Below are 23,000 nucleotides of genomic sequence, written 5' to 3' on the forward strand. Positions count from 1 at the left end.
ACAATACAAAGCTGACTGAGAGCTATGGTCCAAGACTATTAAATAAAGATGTATGCATTTAGGACAAACTTAATTAAGATCTTGCACGTGCTACATGTGGATAATCAAGGCAAAGCACCCCAAACTAAAATGTCTGATTAAAAACAAATAATTATTCTAAGTTGAGCACAAACATGGCCTTATGATGTGACCTCACCGTGAACTAATAATATACACACTGTGGCTCAATGGGACAGGTGTGGGGAGGGTGTGCTCAGGGAGAGCAAATTACTGAAGCTGAATGTCGTCACCTTGTCATCAGTGTCACCACAAACTTATGATTATGTGCTGTATGAGTGAAATAAATGTCAGATCAACTAAAGTATCGGGTGCACAGGGGAGGAAAAAAAGGAGGAAGAGAAAATAGGAGATTGCAGCAGGAATGACATTTTGTCATTTTCAAAGTGAAGGACAAGATTACAAGAGAACTGGGAGGACATGTTTGTTTTATTTATTCACTTCATTTATTTTATTCAATTAATTATTTGGTGCCATTTTCACAACTCGCCCTAAGGTGCTGCTTAGGCTACACTGTGATCCTGGCTTAGCAGGGATGTGATGGATGTTGGACAGAGCAGTCTCAGTAGATGATGATAGGTCAAAGTTGTCATCACAGGCATAACAGCCTCCACAATCTGCCTGCATTCATCACAGATCCCCAGGGTTCCACCTCTTTCAAGCTCTATCACTGTGCAGGCAGCACAGCTGTAACAGCCCACTGTCATCCTGCTTCAGCGGCAAAGCCAGACATTTAAGCCAAAGGCCATTCACGATATCCGGCCCTCATTTGGCCGTGACTGACAACCTCAAACCCTGAAAAAGGTGTTTCCTCGTGTTTTTCCGGTTTCAACATGGCTTACGTTACTGTGGGGGGTTTGTGTATTCAGTGACGTCTCGCCACAGAGAATGCTGAAAGATCTAATCAGTCCTGCTTCACTTGATCTGTTTCCTCAATGAGGTTGCAAGCTTGCAGCTGCAAAATGCTTGTTGCTTTACATAGGCTGCCTTGTAAAGTAATTGCAGCTTCTTGTAAGGGGAAATATTTGTCTTGGGGCCTTTTATACCTTTCCCTATAGTTCTTCTGCATATTGGCAATCAGACATAACATTTTGCTGCCCAAAGCGGAGCATTTACATGTGTAATTTATTAGCTGTTATCATAGTGTAACCTCATCTGTGTAGAGTCTTTCCTTTTCTCAGGATACCACTACCACATGTTCCTTTGATCAGGTGCCAGCATGTTTGCAGAGCACTGATAGACGGGACCTGCAACATTCAAGAAGAATTACGACATGCTAGTTAGAAAATGTAATATTAAGAAGGTCATTTCAAGGTCTTTTTATGCATTGAGTTCCCTTGGGATGGAGCTCCATATGCAGAATGTTTTATGCCACATAGAATATCTTACCCTGCTTTAACTCTTGAATCAGGAAGAGCAATGACACTGCACATCAGCTGATCAGTGTCAGATGACTCCTACAAACAATGGTATAATCTGACAAATTATTCCGACCACATATACAAAAACTTTCTCTTGCTACATGCAGCTATTGGTACTAATTTGTCCCCTCAGTCTCCTCCTGTTCTAGTTTCTCACTACCATGCTTTCGTTGGCATCTCTGGCATTGTGCATCATGTATATTCCATATCTCAGTGATACAGTATGTGTCTGCTGGATTTTGTTATGTACACCCCTTGGGATATTTTTATGTGCTCCACTCAGAATCTCACACTCTTTGGATTCACTTGGGAAACACCCTCTAGCACATTTCTGATAAATACAATTGCATATTCATTTGTAGCAAGAAATGGTCCTAAATCATTTACGAAACGCAAATGCTTTGACAGCCATTGCAGACACTGCTGTAGTATGTCCTTTTCATTACCAATAACAAGAACATGAAGCCAGCACTATAAAGAGGCTCCTGGTGGACATTGTGCATTACAGCCTATACCCTGCAGAGGAATATAATGCTTCATTTAAGCTACTTAACCAGCAGCTGCATGAGAATACATGGAAGCATAAACGGCTTGCTTATGAAAAATGGATGTATAACAAAATCTGTTCAGTTCTTTTGGAAAAGCAATACCTCTAAGTAAAACAATTCATTGCATCATTTGGCTTCTCTCTCCCTCATTTGGAGTTAACCATCTCTCTCTATATATATATTTCTCTCACTCCCTCTCACACACACAATTATACACAGACACACACAAACACATTTAAATAGACGTACGGTCAAAGTCGAGTACATGTCAGCACGTACTGCTGCAGCACTTTCACAAACAGCATAATGTGGCATAGAGAGCTGGAATGGGATGATTTTGTGTGAACTGCCTGAACAAACAGCCCATACCAAGAGGAAGTCCCATCACGGGGGTCAGGGTTTTGTTAGCACAGACCAAATATGAGAGTGAGACCAGTGTATCAAAACAACCAGACAATGGATTCTCATTCTTCTGGGAGACAGGAAATATTTCTGTGAGGAAAGTCTGTGTGTTTTCCAAACAACCACCTTATTTCACAAATGAAACTGAAACTGTTTCCTGCAGTTTATTAGGTACGAGCACACTCGAATGCAATCAAATACCATGGTCCTGCAATAAATGTTATCCTTGTGAAGCTTTTCAGATCCAGTTGGTGAATTTTTAGAGAACTGATTAACCTTTATTGTCATCTTTCAGGCTGTTGGCAAAATAACCTCATGACATTACTCAGCAGATGAAGTTGGCCAAGCTGTCGAGGAATTAGATGTCAAATGTCTATCTTTTGAACATATTAAGGATTTCTCGTTCATGTTGGCTTAAAAGCTGAGTTTCAAAGTTAATTTTTTTATCTTCGTATCTATTCATCCTTGTGATTATGATTTATTCTATTTTTGGTAGGTTATAAGCGTCCAACCCCTATATTATGGTACTATATTATACTGTGGTGAAGGTGGGTCATGACTTTACCATAGTAGGATTCGTAATTTTGTGACCAGGTCTTGTACAAAACTGGCAACGTTGAGTCTGTGGGGAGACTATGGGAGTGTTGGATTAATGTAGCAGTGACCTCCACAGTACAGTGTGATGTCTCTATTCCTCAATTAAAGTGGACATTAATGTGTAAACATGTAAATGCGGACAAAATGCATAGAAAAGCTACTTTTTGAAATACCACCGGGTACACTTGGGGGACCCCTACAAAGACTCAGCTGTGCCACATCCACGCTGCTAGATTGTAGACTCCGCTACCAGTTAATGTGGCCATGCTTCCAGTCAGTTATTTACCACTTTCACTATTCTGCATCTAGTTATTGTTGTCTGTTCTCCGAGACTAATCCTATTTCTCCTCTCCCTGCAGTCCCATCTGCTTTGCTTTGGTCCTCCATCTCCCATCCCTTCGTTTCGTCTGCCTTGCTCCCCTGCCTCAGACTGCAGCTCAGCCCAGCAAACTCCCAGATTCCACTCTGGACCTGCTTGGCTCTGCTATCCGTTCCTTTGCAATTAAAATACTTCAAATCTCATACCTGCATCGGTGTGTCTGTGTCTGCACTTGGGTTCAACAGTTAGCCTCTTAACAATTTGATACCATTATAAGATCCTCTCTCACTGCAGCATGGTGTTGTGTTCCATCTAATGACTGGTCATGCATGATGTGACTGGTTTCGTTTGCCGCCGTAAGAAGTAAGATGAAATGTCACATGTTCATTGGCAACAAAAAACTTTCTGAAGAGAGTGAACTTGTAGAAATGAATCTTTGTCTCTCTGGAAACATGTGCGTAAATGATTGAAATATGATCCAATCAGATTATTTGCCAACATGCCAGATTATGGAAATCCAACTACAACTTTAAAACTGATTTATTCACAACACCAGTGCCACCACCGAGATGTTGCATTCACTGTTGGCAGGCATCTCGTATGCAGAGTGTTTTTTCTGTGTTTGTAAATGTCAGATTTTCCTCTCCGCCTGAATCATACATGAGGAAATAACACAGAACCCAAGAAAATACCCTAATGCATTAAACATATCACAACAAATCATTTATAAAGGGGGGTGATTTCACTAACTTGTCACACAGCATTTCCTTTGAATCTACTGATAGATATTCTGTGTAAACCTACAGATGTGCACTCATGTGAAGCTCATTGATCCATTGATGTATGAGTGGTGCATAGCATTCATATTTCATGACGTGCACACAGAAAATATGTAAATGTATTTATTGTATATGACATTTTTGACAGGTGATCACTGTTAGAAAAATACAAATTTCATCACCACATGTCAAAGATGCTGTATAACTGTCACCTACTCTTGTGCTGTCGTTCCACTGAATGTCAGAATCATGTGTTGTCGCATTTTTTCAGTGAGCATACAGTATGATCATGTGCTACCAAAGTAAAATGCAGGTCAAAGAACTGACTATTTACAGTAAAATATGAAGGACCTGTGTGCTATGGGCAATAAACTGTATTCCAGAGACAAGGCATATTCTGCATTTAAAACAATCTGTTAAAAAGAAAACCTGAAATAAAAATTGAGCCAAATTTAACTAAAACAAACTAATTTTGGTGCACTGTCATACTTTGATCAGTACAAAGAGACAAGATTGTTACATCAACTTAACTAAGTTTAACAGAAATCACATTTATAATCCTTAAGATTTTTATGTCACCAATTTTGATACAATTTATGGTCAACACTAATTCTGCAAATGCCATTCAGTATATTTACAATCAGTAATTACCTCTCCCTATCATGGTTCTAATTGTCAGAGGTGGGGTCCGCCAGTCCTGCTATGGATTAATATCGCTGTATTTATGTACGGCAGTTCAGGACAGCAGATCAGTTTTAAACATCGCAAGGATTAATGAAACAAGAAGGCCCAGTCACAGTGAGCTTTTGATGAGGAGCTGCAGGCTGCACAACTACAGCCTCTCAGCAATGTAACCAACTCTTGTTACTGTGCCCTGCTGTTGTGTGGAAAATTACTGGCCCTGTGTTCAGCATGAATGGATTTTCATTTTGTTTAATTCTTTATTAAAATGTGAGTTTGTTTTGTTGTACTGCAAAAACAGATACGCCAGTTGCTCTTGTACTGTAATGCTGCTGACAAAGTATCTGCTCGAGCCTTGTTGTGACATAGTATTAAACCAACCAAGAGTGAAATCTTAAGGATTATAACTGTAAGTCTTTTGGAATATTACTATGTTATTCATGTATCCCAGACTGTGTGTTCTTCAATATATTCAATAGATTTGAGGGATTTATCAATGTGCTGCAACAGAGTGGTTGGAGGCCAGAGTGAAACACTGCAGGACTATCCAATGGAAACAAACACTTAACAGGAAACAACAGCTCACTCAGTTGGAGAGGTAGGTAGAGACGGCTCTCTGACGCTCTGCAATATAATACTAAGTCTGTAGCACTGAATTTCACAAATTACAGTAACAGGTCAAACTGAATAAACAAAGTACAATCAGTTACAATAAAATAATCTCCATCATTAAAGTCATGCATCAGTGGAATATCTGTATGTACATTCTTCAAAAGGTGACATAGATGACCTATGTGCCATCTGACCAGTGTTGGTAGTTGAAGAAGTGAACCCAAGACAGTGTAAACATACAGCTTACATACTGTGAGTCTTGTTTTCTGGAAAGCACGCTTTTCTGCCAGTTGAGCTTCCTGTTCCTGTTTTACTGAAATAAGAAAGGACAAATGGGGACACAATACGAATATGCAAGGAGTTAGAGGAGTACAGCTCCCAGTACTGACAGTCTGTCTTTATCTTGACTTATAATTTGATGGAGCTGGCAAATGCAGATATGACCTGCTGTCTTCCTTTTGCTGTTAACACAACATTAAACAGGATGTGCTCAGAGAATCACAGTATCCCAGCCTGATCCACTGAGGCAATGAAGAGGAGAAAAAACAAAACAAAAAAACTAACACATTGTAGTTCTTCTGAGTCACTGGGCACCTCTGTCTGTCCCGACACTGCATGGATGAATGCACCTGGGAAGACTTTCTCCCTTAATTTTATTTGTTGGATTGCAGCTGAACTCTGACTTGTCTAGAACCACTCATTTCAGCACTGGCGCAGTTTCACGCTTTATTTATAATTCAAACAGCTACTCTGCTGGGGGTGTGCAAAGATTTTTTTGTGTGTAGATACAGCAAACATATCTTTTGAAAGTCATTGATCTGTCCTAACTTTAACCACACTGGACTGGTACCGCTGGAATATAAGAAATGTAGTTGGTGGGACGATATTATAACGCAGATTGCAGGGATATGAACCAATTAATTACTGGGATATCATTGTGCAATACGCATTATGCAACTGTGCGTGTGTGTATGTGTGTTAGTGTGTTGTCTACTTTAAACCCCCCACATTCTTCTCAGTGCCAGTGGAATCCTTGTTTGCCATGGGTCCAGCATACCAGGACAGCAAAAAGCATTAGAGACAAACAATATCAACAATGAACCAACAACAAATGGATTCCATTCACATTTCAATGGAATAGCAATCAGGGTCACTCTAGCGTGGCAGCCTTCCAGTGCCTGATCAAGACCTGTAAAATAAACAGACAGCAAATAAGGCTTTTGTCAGAGGAAGTGTAATACTCCAGACTCAGTGAAGACTTTCAATGTAATATGTGCTACGACACATAATGAGTGATTAACTGGGCTCAAGCAATATAACTGCTGATATAAAGTTAGAAGCATCTTGGCTCCATGAATTACAAAGCTCTTTATGTATATCCAAAATGGCATTCTTGTGAAATATGTTTTCTGTTCACATTTTCTTTTCAGTTTTTACAGGAGCTTAATGTCCACCTGACCCTTTTGCTTAGCCTACAACTCTGTGAGTGCTCATTTCCTGAGTCAAAATAGTCGTACAAGACAGGTGCCCCTTTATTTACTGCTGCTGTGCCTGTCAGGCTTTATGTTCTCGCACAGTATGTAATGCAATTTACTGTGAGAGTGGCAAATTTGACACTTGAAATCAATTTTCAAAATAAAGAAATATGCGCTTGATTTCAGGCAGAGGTAACCAGTTTCTTTTGTCCAGCTGCATGGGCACAATCAACGTCATATCTCGACAAAGCATGTGATAGACCAGCCAGTCCACCGTGTCAGTGCCATGTTTGGCCTCGCCTAGACATGAAAAGTTAGCAATAACTGCCAGTGGAGTTAGCAATAATAAAAGTGCAACATCCGTATAGACTTTCAAAATAAAGCTTTATTAGAAACACTTCACCTTATGTTCGCAGTTAAGTCAGGTTTAGACACTGTAACTACTACTACGAAAAATTAATGGTTTGGCTTAAAAGAAGTACCTTAGTTACCCAAGTTCATGCCAGGATAGGTGCATTATGGAAGTTAACTTACATATTAAGTTAAAACAAGTCAGTGTTCACTTTTTAGTATCACATGGGACACAAACCCCAGGTGAAGATCCTGTGTTTGATTCATCCATCCGTCACGACCTCTTTTCTATGCAGACTTCGCATACATCTAGTCTAAGTAAAACTTAACACTGACACATGATCCTCTTGTGGATCGGTGGGTCTATTACACACTTTGTAGTCCAAATCCAGAGCCGGACAGATGCATCATGCCAAGTTACTGATTCTGATTGGGCAATCGCTGTTCAGGGGAGGCAACAGGGTTCAGGCTGTTGCACTGAGACCTTTAATCAAATTGCTTTTTCATATTTGTGGCATTATTTTACAGGAGAAATAGAAACTTATGTCATTAAAACCTGTTTTATAATCAACTACACTACATTGACACACAATACATAAAACAGTTTTCAAATCTATAATTACAGTATATTACATCCTAATTTTATTTGAAGCCAGTTTTTAAAATCAAAATGTAATTTTATTAACGTGTGTTATTTTATTTCAATGTATTTGATTTATATATGAGGACGCTTTTTATTTCTTTTTATTTTTTATTTATGAATACTCACCACTCATTCCACATTTGTCAGAATAAAGACATTGTTCCAATATGAGACTTGATTGATGGAAATAGAGCTCATGGCATCTGCTAATGTCGTTATTTTATTAGAATCAGAGCCTTACAATTGTAGCCAGCCATAAAACCATTTAACTAACTCTGGAAATGCTGTGGCAAACATATTTTTAAGTGTACGTTTCACTGTAATAGTAAAACTATGGGAGACCAGTGAAAGCACTTGAACCAGATGCTTTGTTCACATATATCTGCTCTCTATATTAAGTCTTTTCAAGAGGGTATGATAGTAATTCTGAGTGCAATGATACACTTCCTAATGGCGCTTTTTGAAAGTTCAACTCTCCTACATCTCCCTTTGAGGGAAGATATGAAAGTTTCAGAGGCTATTAATCTTAGCGGGAGAATGAGAACATCATTCATTAAATCATCAAATATTTCAGCCAGGAAATCATTAAGTCCACTAAGTAATTCAAAACACTGTTAGGCTCTTCATAAAACTGCATTTAGCTGCCACTCTGTGACGTGGTTCAGTGTAACTCAGTGGTGGGAACATGACTCAATTCCTGATTTACAGTTTAGCTCCCATTCCACAAAAGCACAACAGCTTCAAATTGCCCAGGTTTTAGTTGAACAAAGAAGGAGCAGATTTTGAGAACATTGCAAATGAATGTAACACTCTCCCAATAAATGATTAATAATCAATCACCATCACTATGTCATGGAGGTGTGTGTGTTATGTCTTACTTACTGTGCTATCTTGCAGTTGGTTGTTGTAACAAACCGTCCTGTGTAGTGTATATTACACCTGACCACATTGTTGGTAAAGTCTGATTCCAGCACCAAGAATTTGGGATTAACCTGGAGCTGAGAGATGAAGGACAGAAGGCCCGTTACAGTTCACCATAACCACTACATTTCAACAGTTAATGGGCCCGATTATGCTTCAGAGAAGAATAATAACACCAAACAGAATCATGCACATCATTCCATGTCAAATCAGTTACAGGTTTTTGTTTGTGTCTTGCTCACCCCCCCACCCCGCCCCCCAAACTGTACAGTATATGGTTTTTGAGGGCATATGGACGTTTCAATATTTCTTGCTAAAAATACAGTAACTGGTTGATGCTGTGCCAAATTTTAGGGGCTCTAACATTATCAGAATTGGAGATATGGCAACTATGCCAAGCCAAGGTTACAATGTGCTGACATTTTGAGATGCCATAATAGCGTGTGGACTCATTCCCAGGACAATGAAAATTTGTTTGGAAAAGGGTCTGTATGTGAACATTTTGTGAATAAAGTTACAAGTTTCTTCCATGATGACTTCAGGTTTAAATTAAATTTGATATTAATTTAAAAAAAAGAAAAGAGGCTTATCATGCCCAATTAACGAGCCATGCCTAGATCTGTATTGAGGAAATGAAATGACAACTCGCAATAAACTTAATGTTTAATTTGATGCATCATGGCGCTCTAATAATATGGCCAGTGAGGCAGAGATTAAAGCTGCACTACAAGTAAAGGAAAATGGTGCAAAAGGAGATTATTCCACAACTGACTGTACATTTACTTTTTTACAGAAAGTAGATGACACTGAGTAAATTAACATTTTGTGTGTACCAAATAAAAAAAATATTAGACATTAAGATAAAAGGGAAACATGAAGCCATGAAGGGGAGCAACCTATAAAACTCCAGATGAGTATATTCTAAATAATTTGTTAAGAACCCAGATTATTTGTTTTGGTGGCCTCGACCATCCCTTTCTTCAATATGTGGGCCTGTGCTGTCGACAAACTTGCCATGACCACGCACACCAGATTCTCATTGAACTCCTACCTTAAGTATGTAGTTTCCAGGCTTGATGTCCGTGATATCGATCCACTGGCAGTCAATGTCAGCGTTGTATGTGTCATAGCAGCCTGGGCTCAGACCCTGAAGAAGCAGAGGGGTGGAGAGACACTCATAAGAAACACTGAGTTTTAAAAAATTAAAGTTATAAAAACAGCTGCAATTTTTAGGTAGCGGTCAAAAAGTTAACATAATATGTTGCAATGAACATAAGCAGGCCAGTGAATAAAAGACAGATGTTAATGTGACAACCAGGGCTCACGTCTGTTCACTGCTTACATCTGTTCACTGCTTGGCTTAGTAATAAACAAAAATAAACATATAAATTAGCCTGTAATAGCAGAACTCCAGTGGATGTTTATTGCCCCGGTGGTTGATAAGATATGTGGTGTGAAGGTGAAAATTAATTGTCAAGATTTCAGACTTGTGTTTGCTTTGTTACCTGAGTGTGAGCTGTGCAGGCGTAACGCTTCAGGTGACCAAAGTCACAGGTGGTGTCCTCCAGACAGAAGCTAGCCTTGTGTCCTTCTGCCACTTTACGGCCAGTGCTGACCTCCAGTAAATCATAATGGCTGAACTCATCCATACTGTGATAATGCCTGTTGGAACAAGTGAAAATAGTAGTAGAGTAGTACTCAGGTAATTAAGGTGGGCAATCAAGGAGTTTCGGTTCAAGTGTCATTTTTTATGCCATGTGCCTTGGAAACAGTACTTCTGCAGAAGTTTATCATGTTTTTTAAAGCTTCTGTTGTAATTACATGACCACTTAGTTTAAATTGGCCAATCCAAGTTAGAGTTTTGAGAAGACAAGTAGTGAATTTATAGGCTGTATATTCCACCTGTTGACCTCATCTGCTCACATCTTTGTAAGTGATGTTGTACCTTGACTGAACACATCATACAGTATCAAAGGACAATGGATACTAATTAATGACAACAATAAAATATTGCTGAAGCACAACATTAACACCCTAATGATGTATGAATGTTGTTAATTAGCTCCTATCAGTCTGCAAGATCGAAGGTGTTGTGCGTGTGCGTTGGTGTGTGTGTGGGGGGGGGGGGGGGGGGGGGGGGGTTATTTTTATATGTATGTACATGTTGTAAACTTGTGTGTGTTGGTTGCAGTGAGTTTGTGTTTGTTTGCACAGCTTTAGCAGCTTAGGAAAGCCTCGATGCACATGGCCACTGATCATTTCAACTGAATCCGAAAATGAACCAAGTGACTCAAAGTGAGTGTCTCTGTCAATGAGCTGGTAGTATTAACTGCTCTATGGCTTGGACCTCTCCCAAATGTCAAAGTGACCCAGGATGCTATTCACATTTTACAAGCCTGCCATTCACATAATTGCGGTACATGCTAACAGGAGCATATTGACATGGAGAAGCATAACAACATTATTAAATGTTTGTAGAAAAAATCCTTATTTTCTTAGGCATTTATGCACAACACTGGTAACATACTGCAAACATACCTAAAATAGTAAGCAAAAAATGCTTCCTGTCTAGAACCCTGATTCCAGCGAAGCTGGGAGGCTGTGTAAAACAGAAAAACAGAATGTGGTAATTGTCTTGTAGTTTGACCTCATCAAATTCATTAATTTTGTAAATATCTGCTTATTCTGAATTTGATGCAACAGAACACTTCAAACAGGTTGGGACAGGAGCAGCTAAAGACTGTGGAATGCTCCAAAAACACCTGTTTGGAACATTCCACAGGTAAACAGGTTGATTGGTAACAGCTGACAGTATCACGTTTGGGCATGAAAGGGGCATTCTGGAAAGGCTCAGTCATTCACAAGCAAGGATGGAGCGAGGTTCACCCCTTTGTGAACACATGATTGTATGAAGGAGATTTCTGCATAGACCCAGGAACACCGCTGTCAATAACACAGTTTGGTTGCAAATGACTGCACTCTGTTTTTAGTTATGTTTTACACAGCGTCCCAACTTTTTTGGAGTCAGAAGTCAGCATATGGCAAAAACTTCCCTTGCAATAACATGAGTAATCATTAACACAAGGAAGTGCTGAGAATCTGCTTTAAGCTTGCTTGTATTGGTGGAGCAATTAAGAGCAGAGAAGTTATGGAATCGTGTGACTGCAGCTGTGGAACACTGCTCATAATGAAGCATGGCTGTCAGGACATTACATCACTCATCACAGGTGTTAGCAGCTAGCATTCAGGTCTATATTAATAAGATAGCAAAGCTCCTAAAGTCTGTACAGTTTTCTATGTACACATTGTTCAACATGTATTAGCTACACAGCTCAAGGCAGCAGCTTAGCAATGAATCCTGAGAGGTCTTGGGCTCAGGGCTCATTTTGAAGAATGTGGCTGGTGTGCTGTTGTCTTGTACCATATGCAGTACAAGAATATTTTGTTCAACCCATACTGACAAAAAACTTGTACTAGTGTCTACAACATGATACAACTACTATAATAGTGCAATTCAGTTCTACAGTACATCCTCCAAGAGTTGAATCACCTCTGGCACAATGTCAACAACAGCTGAACATTTTAAGTCTTACAAAGTTTGCCTAATTAAGTGGGAGTCAGTGAAGATAGCAACATACAGTATCTCAGTGGTAGGAACAAGCAAGTCTTGAGCTGATAAATGTCCTCATTTGTGATACATGAACACGCTATTTGGACATATGTTTTTGATGAATAACCACAGATATGAAAGTAAATTTCCAGTTAATGATTAGGAAGTTGTGAAAAACAACTATAAAGAAAAAAACATCTTGAGGTTTCTGAGGACTTGAATTCATGTTACATTCAGTGAGCAGTGAAGGCATAGATTAGCCACATAACTTTTCCTAACGTTCTGACAACAGAGAGAAAGGGAGCTGATGAGATATAAATGTTTTCAATCCATCACACTAATGATTAGATTAGAAGGCAAAACCTTTTGAAACTGTTTATCCCATTAGCTGCACTTTGTTTTGAATATTCTTTTCTGAAAACAGCCTACAGCAATATGGCAATGTTCCTACAGGGGACAACTAACTGAAATGATACATTACAGGATTTAAATACACCTTCTAGCAAAGTATTTATTTCAAGGATACTTTGATTCTTCAATTCCCCCATATAGCATACTTAGGCGATGTTGTCTTTAGCTGTTGTAGCAGGTGAGGTAAGCACTGGATCTCTTACAGTCAGACATACTCAGACTATATAAATATTGCCCCTTCGCCTTACTTCATGGCCAATGTTTCAACATAGCAACAGCTTTTACTGGAACAGTCATTAAAGATTGAGGGATGTCTTGGAAGGAAAAGTGGGTACTTTCCACTGATGGAGCAAGTGACCGTTCAAGGACTCATTCTTTCCATAGAAGAGGCAATCAATTACGAGGTGCCTGCAGGTAGAAACCTGTCTGTTGTTCTCACTATCTTTATTGGGACCATTGGAATAAGTTCTTCTTCTGTCTCTGTTAACTTGCAAATGTACATGCCTGTGTGGGTTTACAGGCTTGTTTTACATGGGGCATCATGGGCACACATGCATTTTGAGCAATACATGTGTGAGTGTCAAATATGTGCAGAAAGTAGGGCTGGAACTACAGGGCCTGGAAGGCTGAAACACAGTTTTAGTTTGTTTTCCCGAAAATGGCATTCATTACAGTGGCAGTCTTGAGATGGTTATCTACAGTATATGTGTGTTTGTGTGTGAAATAGAAAGAAAGAATGCGGGAAGTAGAGAAACGATTGGGAGTGGGAGGCACTGGACTATGAAGTGCCTGGAAGGGTCCCCTGCCTCCTCGGATTCCTGGATCCCCTCACTGACTATGTCAACTATAGAGAATGTAGTGCTGGAAGGATACATACAGTAGAGGATTTAACAAGAATAACTTGTAATCGTAACATACAAAACATTCCAATCCCTCTTCAAAGTCATGAGTCATTTTCCACTCGTGTTGCTGCAAACAAGACTTTGTAGGTTTCTCAGATCACAGCTGGGGTTGTAAAACACAAAGAACTACACTAGGTTCTTTGAGAACTATTTAGCAGTGGCCTGACATTTGCCTCCCTCAAAGTGCAACCAGGATATGAATACATAACGTCCAAGCACCTGCACAAATAGCAGCCATGATCTTTGACCACACGTCACATGGTTTAATTAAGTTGTACCACAAGAGACTGAGATAAATAAAGCACAAATTGAAGAAGTCTATTATTAAGTTTAAGTTCTCCCAAATAAGAAGAACATTTTAATGACTTCCACATGTTTCTCACACTGATTGGTATAGAGAACATGGAATTCTGTGTCCTCATTTGTGTAAAAAGCATACACAATTCCAACATTTTCACAGCCCATGATGCTGAAGAGGATGCTGCTGCCTTCTCTTCTTCTGATACTCAAGTGAGACAGATAGGGGTGAATGTAATGAAAAGCAAAACCGCCAACTAAACAGCATATTCAACTGAAATGTAGGGCAGGGAAGTTTACTGTGAGAATCTGGGCTGGAGAATTTCTTCCCCTAAAGAGATTTCTTTGTTAACAAACACTCTGTCCCAGTAACCCATATCCACGCCATCATACTTTAGCAGCTGTGTGATCTGGTGTCACAGACTGACAAGAAAAATGGATTGATTTGTCATTCTGATCACACAGCCAGTGGAATGATTGCCTTGGCTTTCTGCCTCCTGGGAACCACTGTGCAAATGCAGACTGATGTCAGACAGCAACAACACTGCCAATCTCCTAACGGCCAGTCAACATTCCTCTAAGATGAGGATAGTAAAGCATAGCCTGGCGCTGGCGTTGACGGGTGGACTTGCTGAAGCTGAGATAAAGGAGAGTCCACGTGGAATATCACGTCATAAAACAATGACATTACCCCAAAACCACGTCAGCAGTCGAGTCCAGAAATATGCCACCACTGGCTTGTTAAATCAGCTAAAATCTATCTCTCCACTGGGAGAGACACAATATGAAACCTGCTTCCTAAACAGATCAAGCCCACAAGCTACACACCATTATCTTTTTATGTAATGTGGAATTTTGAGTATATTGTCAGTTTCCCTTGGGGCTGGCTTTCTACGGGACTCCATAGGTTTGGTCCCTCTCTCCTCTTAAGATCATGAAACTGAAACATACTGTATGTGGAACTTTTTGGCAAATGGGGGGAAATCTTGTCCCCTCTTGTAGGATGATTGTGTAGGGCACAATACAGATACTAGACAAGACAGACACCTAATCTGCTTTCATCGTAAAGATAATGACAGTGACATGAGCCAATTCTTACTAGAAATGGACTCTTCAACACTTTCAGCTGTTGCTAAGCAGTAAAGGTGTGCTGGTATTGACCAATGACTATACAGTTTTACTTCAACAAAGAAATGGCAACTGCACCCTAATGATTGGGTGAAGTCTGTTCTGTATTAAATACTTACTGATGACAGCTATGCCACTCCCAGGTATGACGTGGCCTGTTGGGCATGAAGTCAGCAGTCCCCTTGTTCTTCACCCTCTGTGGGAAACGCAGCAGGACCCTTACATCATAGTCGGTGGTCTCAGGGCCATAGGCAGTGCTGAATGGTGGACACATGCATTAAGATGAAAAATGGTGGTGAAACTGTACAAGTGGCTGTACAGAGAATGTCAGCGTGTCTGTTTCTAATAACTAAGACAAGGAAGGACAAAAAAAGAGCAAGACTGGAAAGGCTCAGAGGCAGGAGCATATCTACTAAATAATTCATTCCACAGATTACAACCATCTCTCCAAACACACAGTTTCAGCACAGGGAGGGGGAACATTCTGTTGCACGATTCACTTTTTTTGTATGAAAGAGGAGGCACAACCTCAAGTTCACAACACCACTGAAGATCTAAGCCATTCGTCTTGCGGCTGTTGTTGACAATGGAGTGTATGGCAAATTACAACAGCCCATCTGTCTGTGATTGCTGCAAACTCAGACAGGATATGAAAGGGCTTTGAGGGATGGCTGTGCTTGTGATGGGAGGAGGGCAAATAGAGCAGCCATGGGGACAGCACACTTTCATCATTTCAATAATGTCCTTAGTGCAGAGGCAGTCAAAGGGCCCAGGCCCAGGGCTCAGGGAGTGCTCTTCACCAACACAGAGAAATGAAACTAACGATAGCCTAATTCCCGCAGGTGACCAGGATTTAGATCACTTGTTCTGCTGTTTGTCAACTTTTTTCTTTTTTCTTTTTTTTTTTCTTTCAGATATTGTTGCACAGGACTGGTATAATCCTGAGAGCTAGAGAACTGTGGATGGTTCACTTGTTGATCAATGCTTCCCAAAGGATCAGCAGCATATAAACAATGTTAACCTTAGACAGAAATTAGCATTTTGTTGTTAATGCATGATTGAAAGCAGGGCACAACCTGGACTATCAGAGGGCAACATTAAGGCAAGAAACAATTTATTTGCTTCGCATTTACATCAGCTGAATGTTTAACAGAGTGTGCTCACCCCTCAGCCACGAAGTTACCCTTAAGATAACCATTCAAATGAGGACATCTGTCACTAAAATGAAAACCGAGCCCACAGGGGCAAGGAGATTTGAAAAAAGAAAGAAATACATGAATAAATAAACATAAGCCAGAAGAGGACATCCAGAGTTGGGTTTACCTTGACAGACATTTTTCTTCAGCAGCACAGCGGAGAGAATACATGTGGGCTCTCTGGATGTATGTGGAAGCCTGGACATAGTTGGGATCAGGAACCAAGTCAGGCAAACCTGAAGCGACAGACACACTGCTCACCCTATATTGCCATTCATCTTTGTTTCAAGAAGAAGTAAACAAAACTGCTGCAGATAGTAGAAACAAAAGAATAATTATTGGATTAGTCAAGGTGAAATTTTTAACTTAAACATGACAATATACATCATATTTAAACAATGTTATTAAGTGTAGTTAAAGATGACAAACTACATTCAGAATACTGTTAATATGATTTTATTTAGCGATCCAAATGTCAGTGATTGGTAATCTGTAACTGGTCATCTTTTGATTTCTTTTAAAATCCAGACCATCCCAGCACTGCCAGTCAACACAGAAAGAGAACCCTGCTGCAAATCTATCATCAATTTCTTATTACCTTGTATTTTTGTCAGTTTGTAAGGAGCATATGATGGGCAACAATGCAGCAAAGGGGGTCCACAGTTCAAGACTGGGTCACTCTAGAGAGAGCCACTGGCCCCTAATTACTGTGCATTCCAGATTATTATCATGGTTTTCTAATGAGAATAGGCTTCTGAGACAGGGGTGAGCTTGGGGTGAGAGAACAGTTACATTTGGGCCTCTAGTGTGCAAAATCACAAAGATCTGAGACGTATATAGCTGCACTTGCAATATATTAACTTCCAGTGTTGAGTATAATTTAACCCAGACCAAATCCATCTTGTCTTTAGGGAAAAAAAATGTTTTTACCAATAATTCCTTGCCTTCTTGGGTAATGTGATGTGATCTTCCATGACGCTAATCTTAATATGAACATGTCACTTCATCTTAAACTTAAGTGCAGAAGGATGACTAGTCATATCTGTTGGGGATAAGGCTAAACTTGGAAAAATGTGAACTACACTATCACACAGGAGTCATCATTGCAGTGCAGCCTGTGTTTTTCATACTTTGGTTTCTGAAAACAAGTGACAGAGATGAAGAGATGTGGGAAAGCATAGGTGCTCATAGATAGAGCAAGGGAGCCAGCCAGAGACACAGAGAGGGAGAGTGTGTGTGTGCCAGGGCAAAACAACAGTGATCTCACACCACTGCTGTTTTTAAAGTGGGCCACTGATGAGGTTTTCTGACAGGCCTGACTTCTCAGAGTGAATGTCTGTCTGTCCCGTTCCCAGTATAGGCCATGCCAGCAAGGGTCTCTGGTGTAGCTTATTAGCCATCTCTGTTTAGCTCACAGAGGCCAGACACATTTTAATGTGAGCTTGTCCAAGCAGCAGAAAGTCAAGCCATCTGAACTCTAAGCCTGAAAGCATTCATAAAATCACAAAAATGATGTACAACCTTTAATTTCTCCTGCGACAAGATTAAATCATGGAAAGGCATATACTGTAGATGATGAAATAACACACTGTTATCTTTTGATTTTGGACGAACATTAAGGGCTTTAGTTAGGGTCTGTTTATGGAAACCAGATAGGACGTTTCCTATTTTATATTTGCCCAGCGTTTAACATCCAGGTGAGTCCTCCCTCTCCAGCTGCAAGTAGGGCTTTACCTTTGCAGGCCCTCTGTAAACATCCCATCTGACAGCCCTCTCTGAGGCAGATGTATAGGACATGGGGAAGCTTCCTGGGGCAGACCATGTAAACATTGTAAGACCGGTGTGAAACGCTGAGGTTTTCCAGCAGCACTCTCAACCCCCCCTTTTTTCCCCCCTCACCCCAGAAAGGCTTTGTTCTCTGTCCTCTAATCTTTTGAAATGTGAAATTGGGTCTCTTTCAGAGGGATAAAGTGTATTGAGAAGCCAAAGCTGATCAGCCCTCGACAGCATGTGACAAAGCCACACATTACACTCTAAGTGGGGCATGGAGCAAAGAAACTGAATCTTGCCATGCTTTTTATATCATCTCATATCGCATAATAAAAGACACGATGACTGCCTCTCTAGATATTCTATAAGCTATAGGCTGCTAACTGCAGAGGACTGACAGATTGAAATACTTGAAATTAATTGAGGTCATTTGAAAAAAATCAAAAAAAGCATTTGGTGATTAAGTATATGGTTACTTTACTTTCACTGCTTCTTTAATCTGGTAGTTTTACTCTCTGTGCTCTCTTGTTATTATATCTTTCCTAATTCCATGATTATCAATCATTTTACTTTCGGTGGTCAGTTGATATATTGCAGATTAATTACAGCAATAGTGAGATGCTGAAAGCTTTTCCTTTAACTTGAAGATATCATGCTTAAACTAAAGAGAGAAATAACTGCAGCTCTGCCTTGCAGCTGCCTTAATGAATTAATCTTCACCAGTTACGGTCTAATTATTCTCACCTAAGACTGCTTGTGTCTTTGTCTGGGAATAGAAGAGTAAGGAAGGGTGAGAAGAAATGACAATGAGCAGCAACATGTAAAGCTGCAACAATATGCAGACTTCTTTGCCACCATACTTGATTAAGGACAATTTATTATTCATAAAAATACTGAAACATTGGGACTGTCAGAACTACACTGAACGCATATCTTCACCAAGGCTGCAAACTCCAGGTTAGATTCCTTCCAACAGCAGCTGGCTAAGAGTATTGCTAATGTAAGCTGCCCTTATGCTTGATTTGATTCATCCCCATGAATTTTAAGCAAATTTAAAAGAAAATTGGCAAAAGAAAATGCGAACTAATGCGCATTTCCATCCACTGCCATGATGACATTATTAGGAGTTGGTTTGTCAAGATAAACTGGTGGCAGTCAGCTGCCATCGACCCACTGCAGAAGAAGAGGGTGCAACAAGGTGATAGAAGTAAATAACCAGTCAAATCTCAAATAATGAAACTAACAATGTAGAAAACACAATGGAAATATGGCATTTAGCTTCCTTATCGCTTAATCAGTTTGTCTCCTTAAACTTCAAATCATTTCATATTTCAGTATATGAGTATGATTCCAAAAAAGTTGGGACACTGTGTAAAACAAATAAACAGAATGTGATCATTTTGCGAGTCCTTTTTGACATATACTCAATTGAAAACAATACAAAGGTGATATATTTAATGTTTGACCTTATCAGTTTCATTGGTTTTTGTAAATATTTGCTTATTCTGAATTTGATGTCACAACACTTTTGGATAGGAGCAACAAAAGACTGGGAAAGCTGCAAAAACACCTGTTTGGAACATTCCACAGGTGAACAAGTTCATTGGTAACAGGTGATAGTATCATGATTGGGTAAGAAAGGAGGGAAAGCAAGGATGGAGCGAGGGTCACCACTTTGTGAAACACATGACTGCATAAAGGATATTACTTAATGTGCTCGGGAACACTTCATAAAACTGTTGTTGATGAACAGGTTGTTTGCATAAGATCAGATCCAATTTTTAATCATGTTTTACATAGCCTTCCAACTTTTTTGGAACCAGAGTTGTACTTAATGCTAATGCTTGACAGCAGCACACACAGTAAACCTTTCTTCAGGTGCTTCTGCTGAGCTGTGTTTCTATGCAGTGACCTTCGTAGGCCACATATTACATGAAAGATTGAATTTATTTGTAATATTTAATGGGCTGCCTGGCCATTGAAATATACTATATATTTATTTTGATATATCAATGTGTCTTATGTACTTTACTGCCTTTGATAAGACGCATCATTGCCTTAAACAAGTGTTATAAATATGTTTGTCTGATGACTTTGATTTTAAGCAAATTTTAAACTTAAATCATAATAGTTATCACAATACTGAAACAGCTCATTGCTGTGCCATGTGGCAGTTGCTGAGAGCACTAAGGCATCTGCACACATGTTGGTATTCTGTGCTGTAGAAATGTTCCCCAGCTCTAGAGTGTCTAATGAATGATGGTCACAGGGCACACAGCACACCAGAGAGACTGCTGCACAGTAAGACAGATCAGTGAGTAAAACGAATCTAAAAAAAATCTGCATTATTAAGAGGCTGAGAATCTCCTCAGAGGTCCTCATCTTCTCTCAGCTCAGACCAGATGCAACCTCTCAAAGTCAGAACAGAGAAAACTTCTCTCAGCATTGACGAGTCATCGTGACGTGTTATAAAAATAAACTGTCTGCTACGTAACGTATTGCACATTTGAACACTCTTCTTTCATCCCGTAAGAACTCTGATATTTCTTTGACTTCTTGTGGTTGAGGCAATGGAGCCCATGTGTTACGGGGACTTTCCACGCTCTCCCTCCCCCTCAGGGAGTGATGAAATACTGTATCCCCCTCCCTTGTTTCCTCTCTCCTGTCCTCAAGCTCAGGAGGCAGCCCCTGCACACCAACACCCTCTGTCACCAGCCCCCCTATGAGGTCACTACCACCATTACCAAACCCCACATGCCTCATGAACCAGTCTACTTTCCTGTAGCACAGAACTCCCCACACAGAAACACAAAGGTTCTTGTGTGTGTTCTCTGTGCATTGGCAGGTCTTGCTCAACACCTGGTTTCAATAACTGCACAAGTGGGGAAAGATGAACCTTACGTCCATTTTTCTTTGTTTGTAAACTGAAAAAGAGGCTGAATTTCTAGCAGCTGTTTTATTCTGATTACTTCAGATCTTCAACTCATCTGACAAACATGAAAGAAGAAGAAAAACATGACTGTGTACTTGAGGTAGTGGTGAACTCTTTACTCCCCTGGGTTTGACATATTTCAAATTCATATGCCCAGCAATAACTGAAATCACATGGAAACCTTTTCTTTTTTTCTCTCTCTTTCTGCCTCAAAGACAGAAATACCTTGGGTGAATGCCTCCGAGTGAACATGTTCCCGGTTTTCACTGAAAATGTGAAATATTTGAATTTTCTTGAAAAGCACATTATTTCAAATCTGTATCTATTATCGGCCCGCCCATGTGTCACAGCTGCAAATATTATCAAGATTTGGTCAAACTTCCTGAACAACATGAAAAATAAAGGGTACATTGTGTTGGTTCACAAAATCCAAACAAAAAGTTTACTGTACCTCTCTGTTCTGGTCGGTACACACTCCCGACATTTAGATTGGGGTTCTCAAGGGCAGAGTTTGGAGAATTTCTGCCTGGAGGAATGGGCTGCAGGAATGGAGGCTGGGGTCTTCCAAATGGAGGAAACTGCTCATACTGAGGGCTCCTGACTGGTGGTTGACCAGCTGGTCCTGTCCTGTCTACTATCACAGGAGCAGCTTGGTTGGCATCAGGGGCAGGGACAGCAGGAGCTGAGTCCTCGTTGTAGAGACTGTGGGTGTATCTGTGGTCCAGACCGTCTGCAAACGGTGGTTGGGCAGCACGTGCAGGCACCACAGGATTGGGCCCGTAGCCATAAGACTGGTAGTAACGGTAGCCATCGTCAGTAAAATCTGAGGGAGTGCCTGGCAACACTGGAGCCAGACCACCTCCATACCCCCCTCCAATATACCCCCGTCCAGCACTTTGCCCTCCACCTCCATATCCTCCACCGACAACAGGCTGAAAAGGTGGCTCGTAGCTCCTGACTGGTCCCTCCACAAAACTAGAATCGTAAGGTTGGAAGGGAGTCTGTTGAGGCAACGGGTACTGTGGGTAAGAGGGTATACTATAAGAAGATGAAGAAAAGGATGATGATGATGATGATGAGGAGGAGGAGGATGAGGATCCTGTAGATGGCCTGAAGCGAGTGCTAGAGGATCCTTGGAACTGACCACCACCAGTGCTGCCTGAAGTTTGTCTCCAGTTATCAGGGACTTGCCCAAAGCCAAAAGGATGCCTTGCCTGCCCACGGACAGTCTCAGAGGATCCTCTTGATGGAGCCTGTCGGCGGACATTTCCTCCCTGAGGTCTACGTGAGGATCGTAGACGAGCATCTGCCACAACTACCCTTGGACCTCTGTCCTGGGCTCCCACCCCAGCAGGGACATATTCAGCTCCACTGTTCAACAGGCTAAACACCCGGCCATTGTTCTCCCACTGAATCACCTGTCTCCAAGGGGTGCCAGAGCTGTCCTGCCCCTGGCCCGCACTGTGGCTCTGCCCCTGAGTGTGTGTAGCAATCTGAGCCTGCCCCGAGCCCAGCAGGATGAATACCAAACATGCCACAACAGTAGGCAGCATACTTTCTCCAAAGACGCCACAGCTCACCATCAGGAAAAAACCCTCCAGTCCACCAGTAGCTCAAACTCAAACCACCTGTAGCTCTGTCAATAAAACATGTGTATCCTCCTCCTGCTGGTACAGCTTTGCTGTGAGTGTTGAGACAGATGCAGGGTTGAAAAGCAAGCTTGTGGTTGAGTGCATCTGCAGGTCTTCACTGTCAGCAATAGAGGAGGCTGAATGTGCATTCAGGAGCAATCACACCCAGGAGAGTGAAAGTGGGCTTCAGGAGACCCACTGGTTGTGTTACCGTCTGTTAGTGCTATGAGAATATGTCCAGGCTTCTTGTTGGTCTGCTGGCTCGTCTGTCAGTAGACTGAGCATTGCTCTCTGCCTTCTGGAAAGAAGTGCCTGTG

General features: G+C 40.8%; 1 protein-coding gene across 2 annotated transcripts; it reads right to left on the bottom strand.

The window, feature by feature from the left end:
• Positions 1-4,232: 4,232 nt before the first annotated feature.
• On the bottom strand, positions 4,233-23,000 carry loxl1 (lysyl oxidase-like 1). 2 transcript variants are annotated; one of them, XM_070967698.1, is made up of 7 exons: positions 21,504-23,000; positions 16,478-16,586; positions 15,274-15,411; positions 10,312-10,468; positions 9,858-9,953; positions 8,768-8,883; positions 4,233-6,605 (listed from the first exon to the last, which is right to left on the bottom strand). In XM_070967698.1, exons 1-7 carry the CDS (start codon positions 22,633-22,635, stop codon positions 6,599-6,601), a joined length of 1,755 nt encoding a protein of 584 aa, XP_070823799.1. In that variant the 5' UTR covers positions 22,636-23,000; the 3' UTR covers positions 4,233-6,598. The 2 variants fall into 2 exon arrangements, with proteins under 2 accessions (XP_070823799.1, XP_070823806.1); XM_070967705.1 differs by lacking the exon at positions 4,233-6,605 and having other exon boundaries at positions 8,764-8,883.

Source organism: Chaetodon trifascialis, chromosome 1 (assembly GCF_039877785.1).
Source record: "Chaetodon trifascialis isolate fChaTrf1 chromosome 1, fChaTrf1.hap1, whole genome shotgun sequence".
In the NCBI taxonomy this organism is placed as follows: domain Eukaryota; kingdom Metazoa; phylum Chordata; class Actinopteri; order Chaetodontiformes; family Chaetodontidae; genus Chaetodon; species Chaetodon trifascialis.

Bases quoted from the DNA above. Each gene is read 5' to 3' on its own strand.
- loxl1 (XM_070967698.1), bottom strand. From the start codon at position 22,635: ATGGTGAGCTGTGGCGTCTTTGGAGAAAGTATGCTGCCTACTGTTGTG. The intron at 16,587-21,503 runs GTACAGTAAACT...CTGTCGCTTCAG, and splicing joins GTACCGACCAGAACAGAGAG to GTTTGCCTGACTTGGTTCCT. The intron at 10,469-15,273 runs GTAAGTATTTAA...TTGTTCCAACAG, and splicing joins GAGTGGCATAGCTGTCATCA to GCATTATCACAGTATGGATG.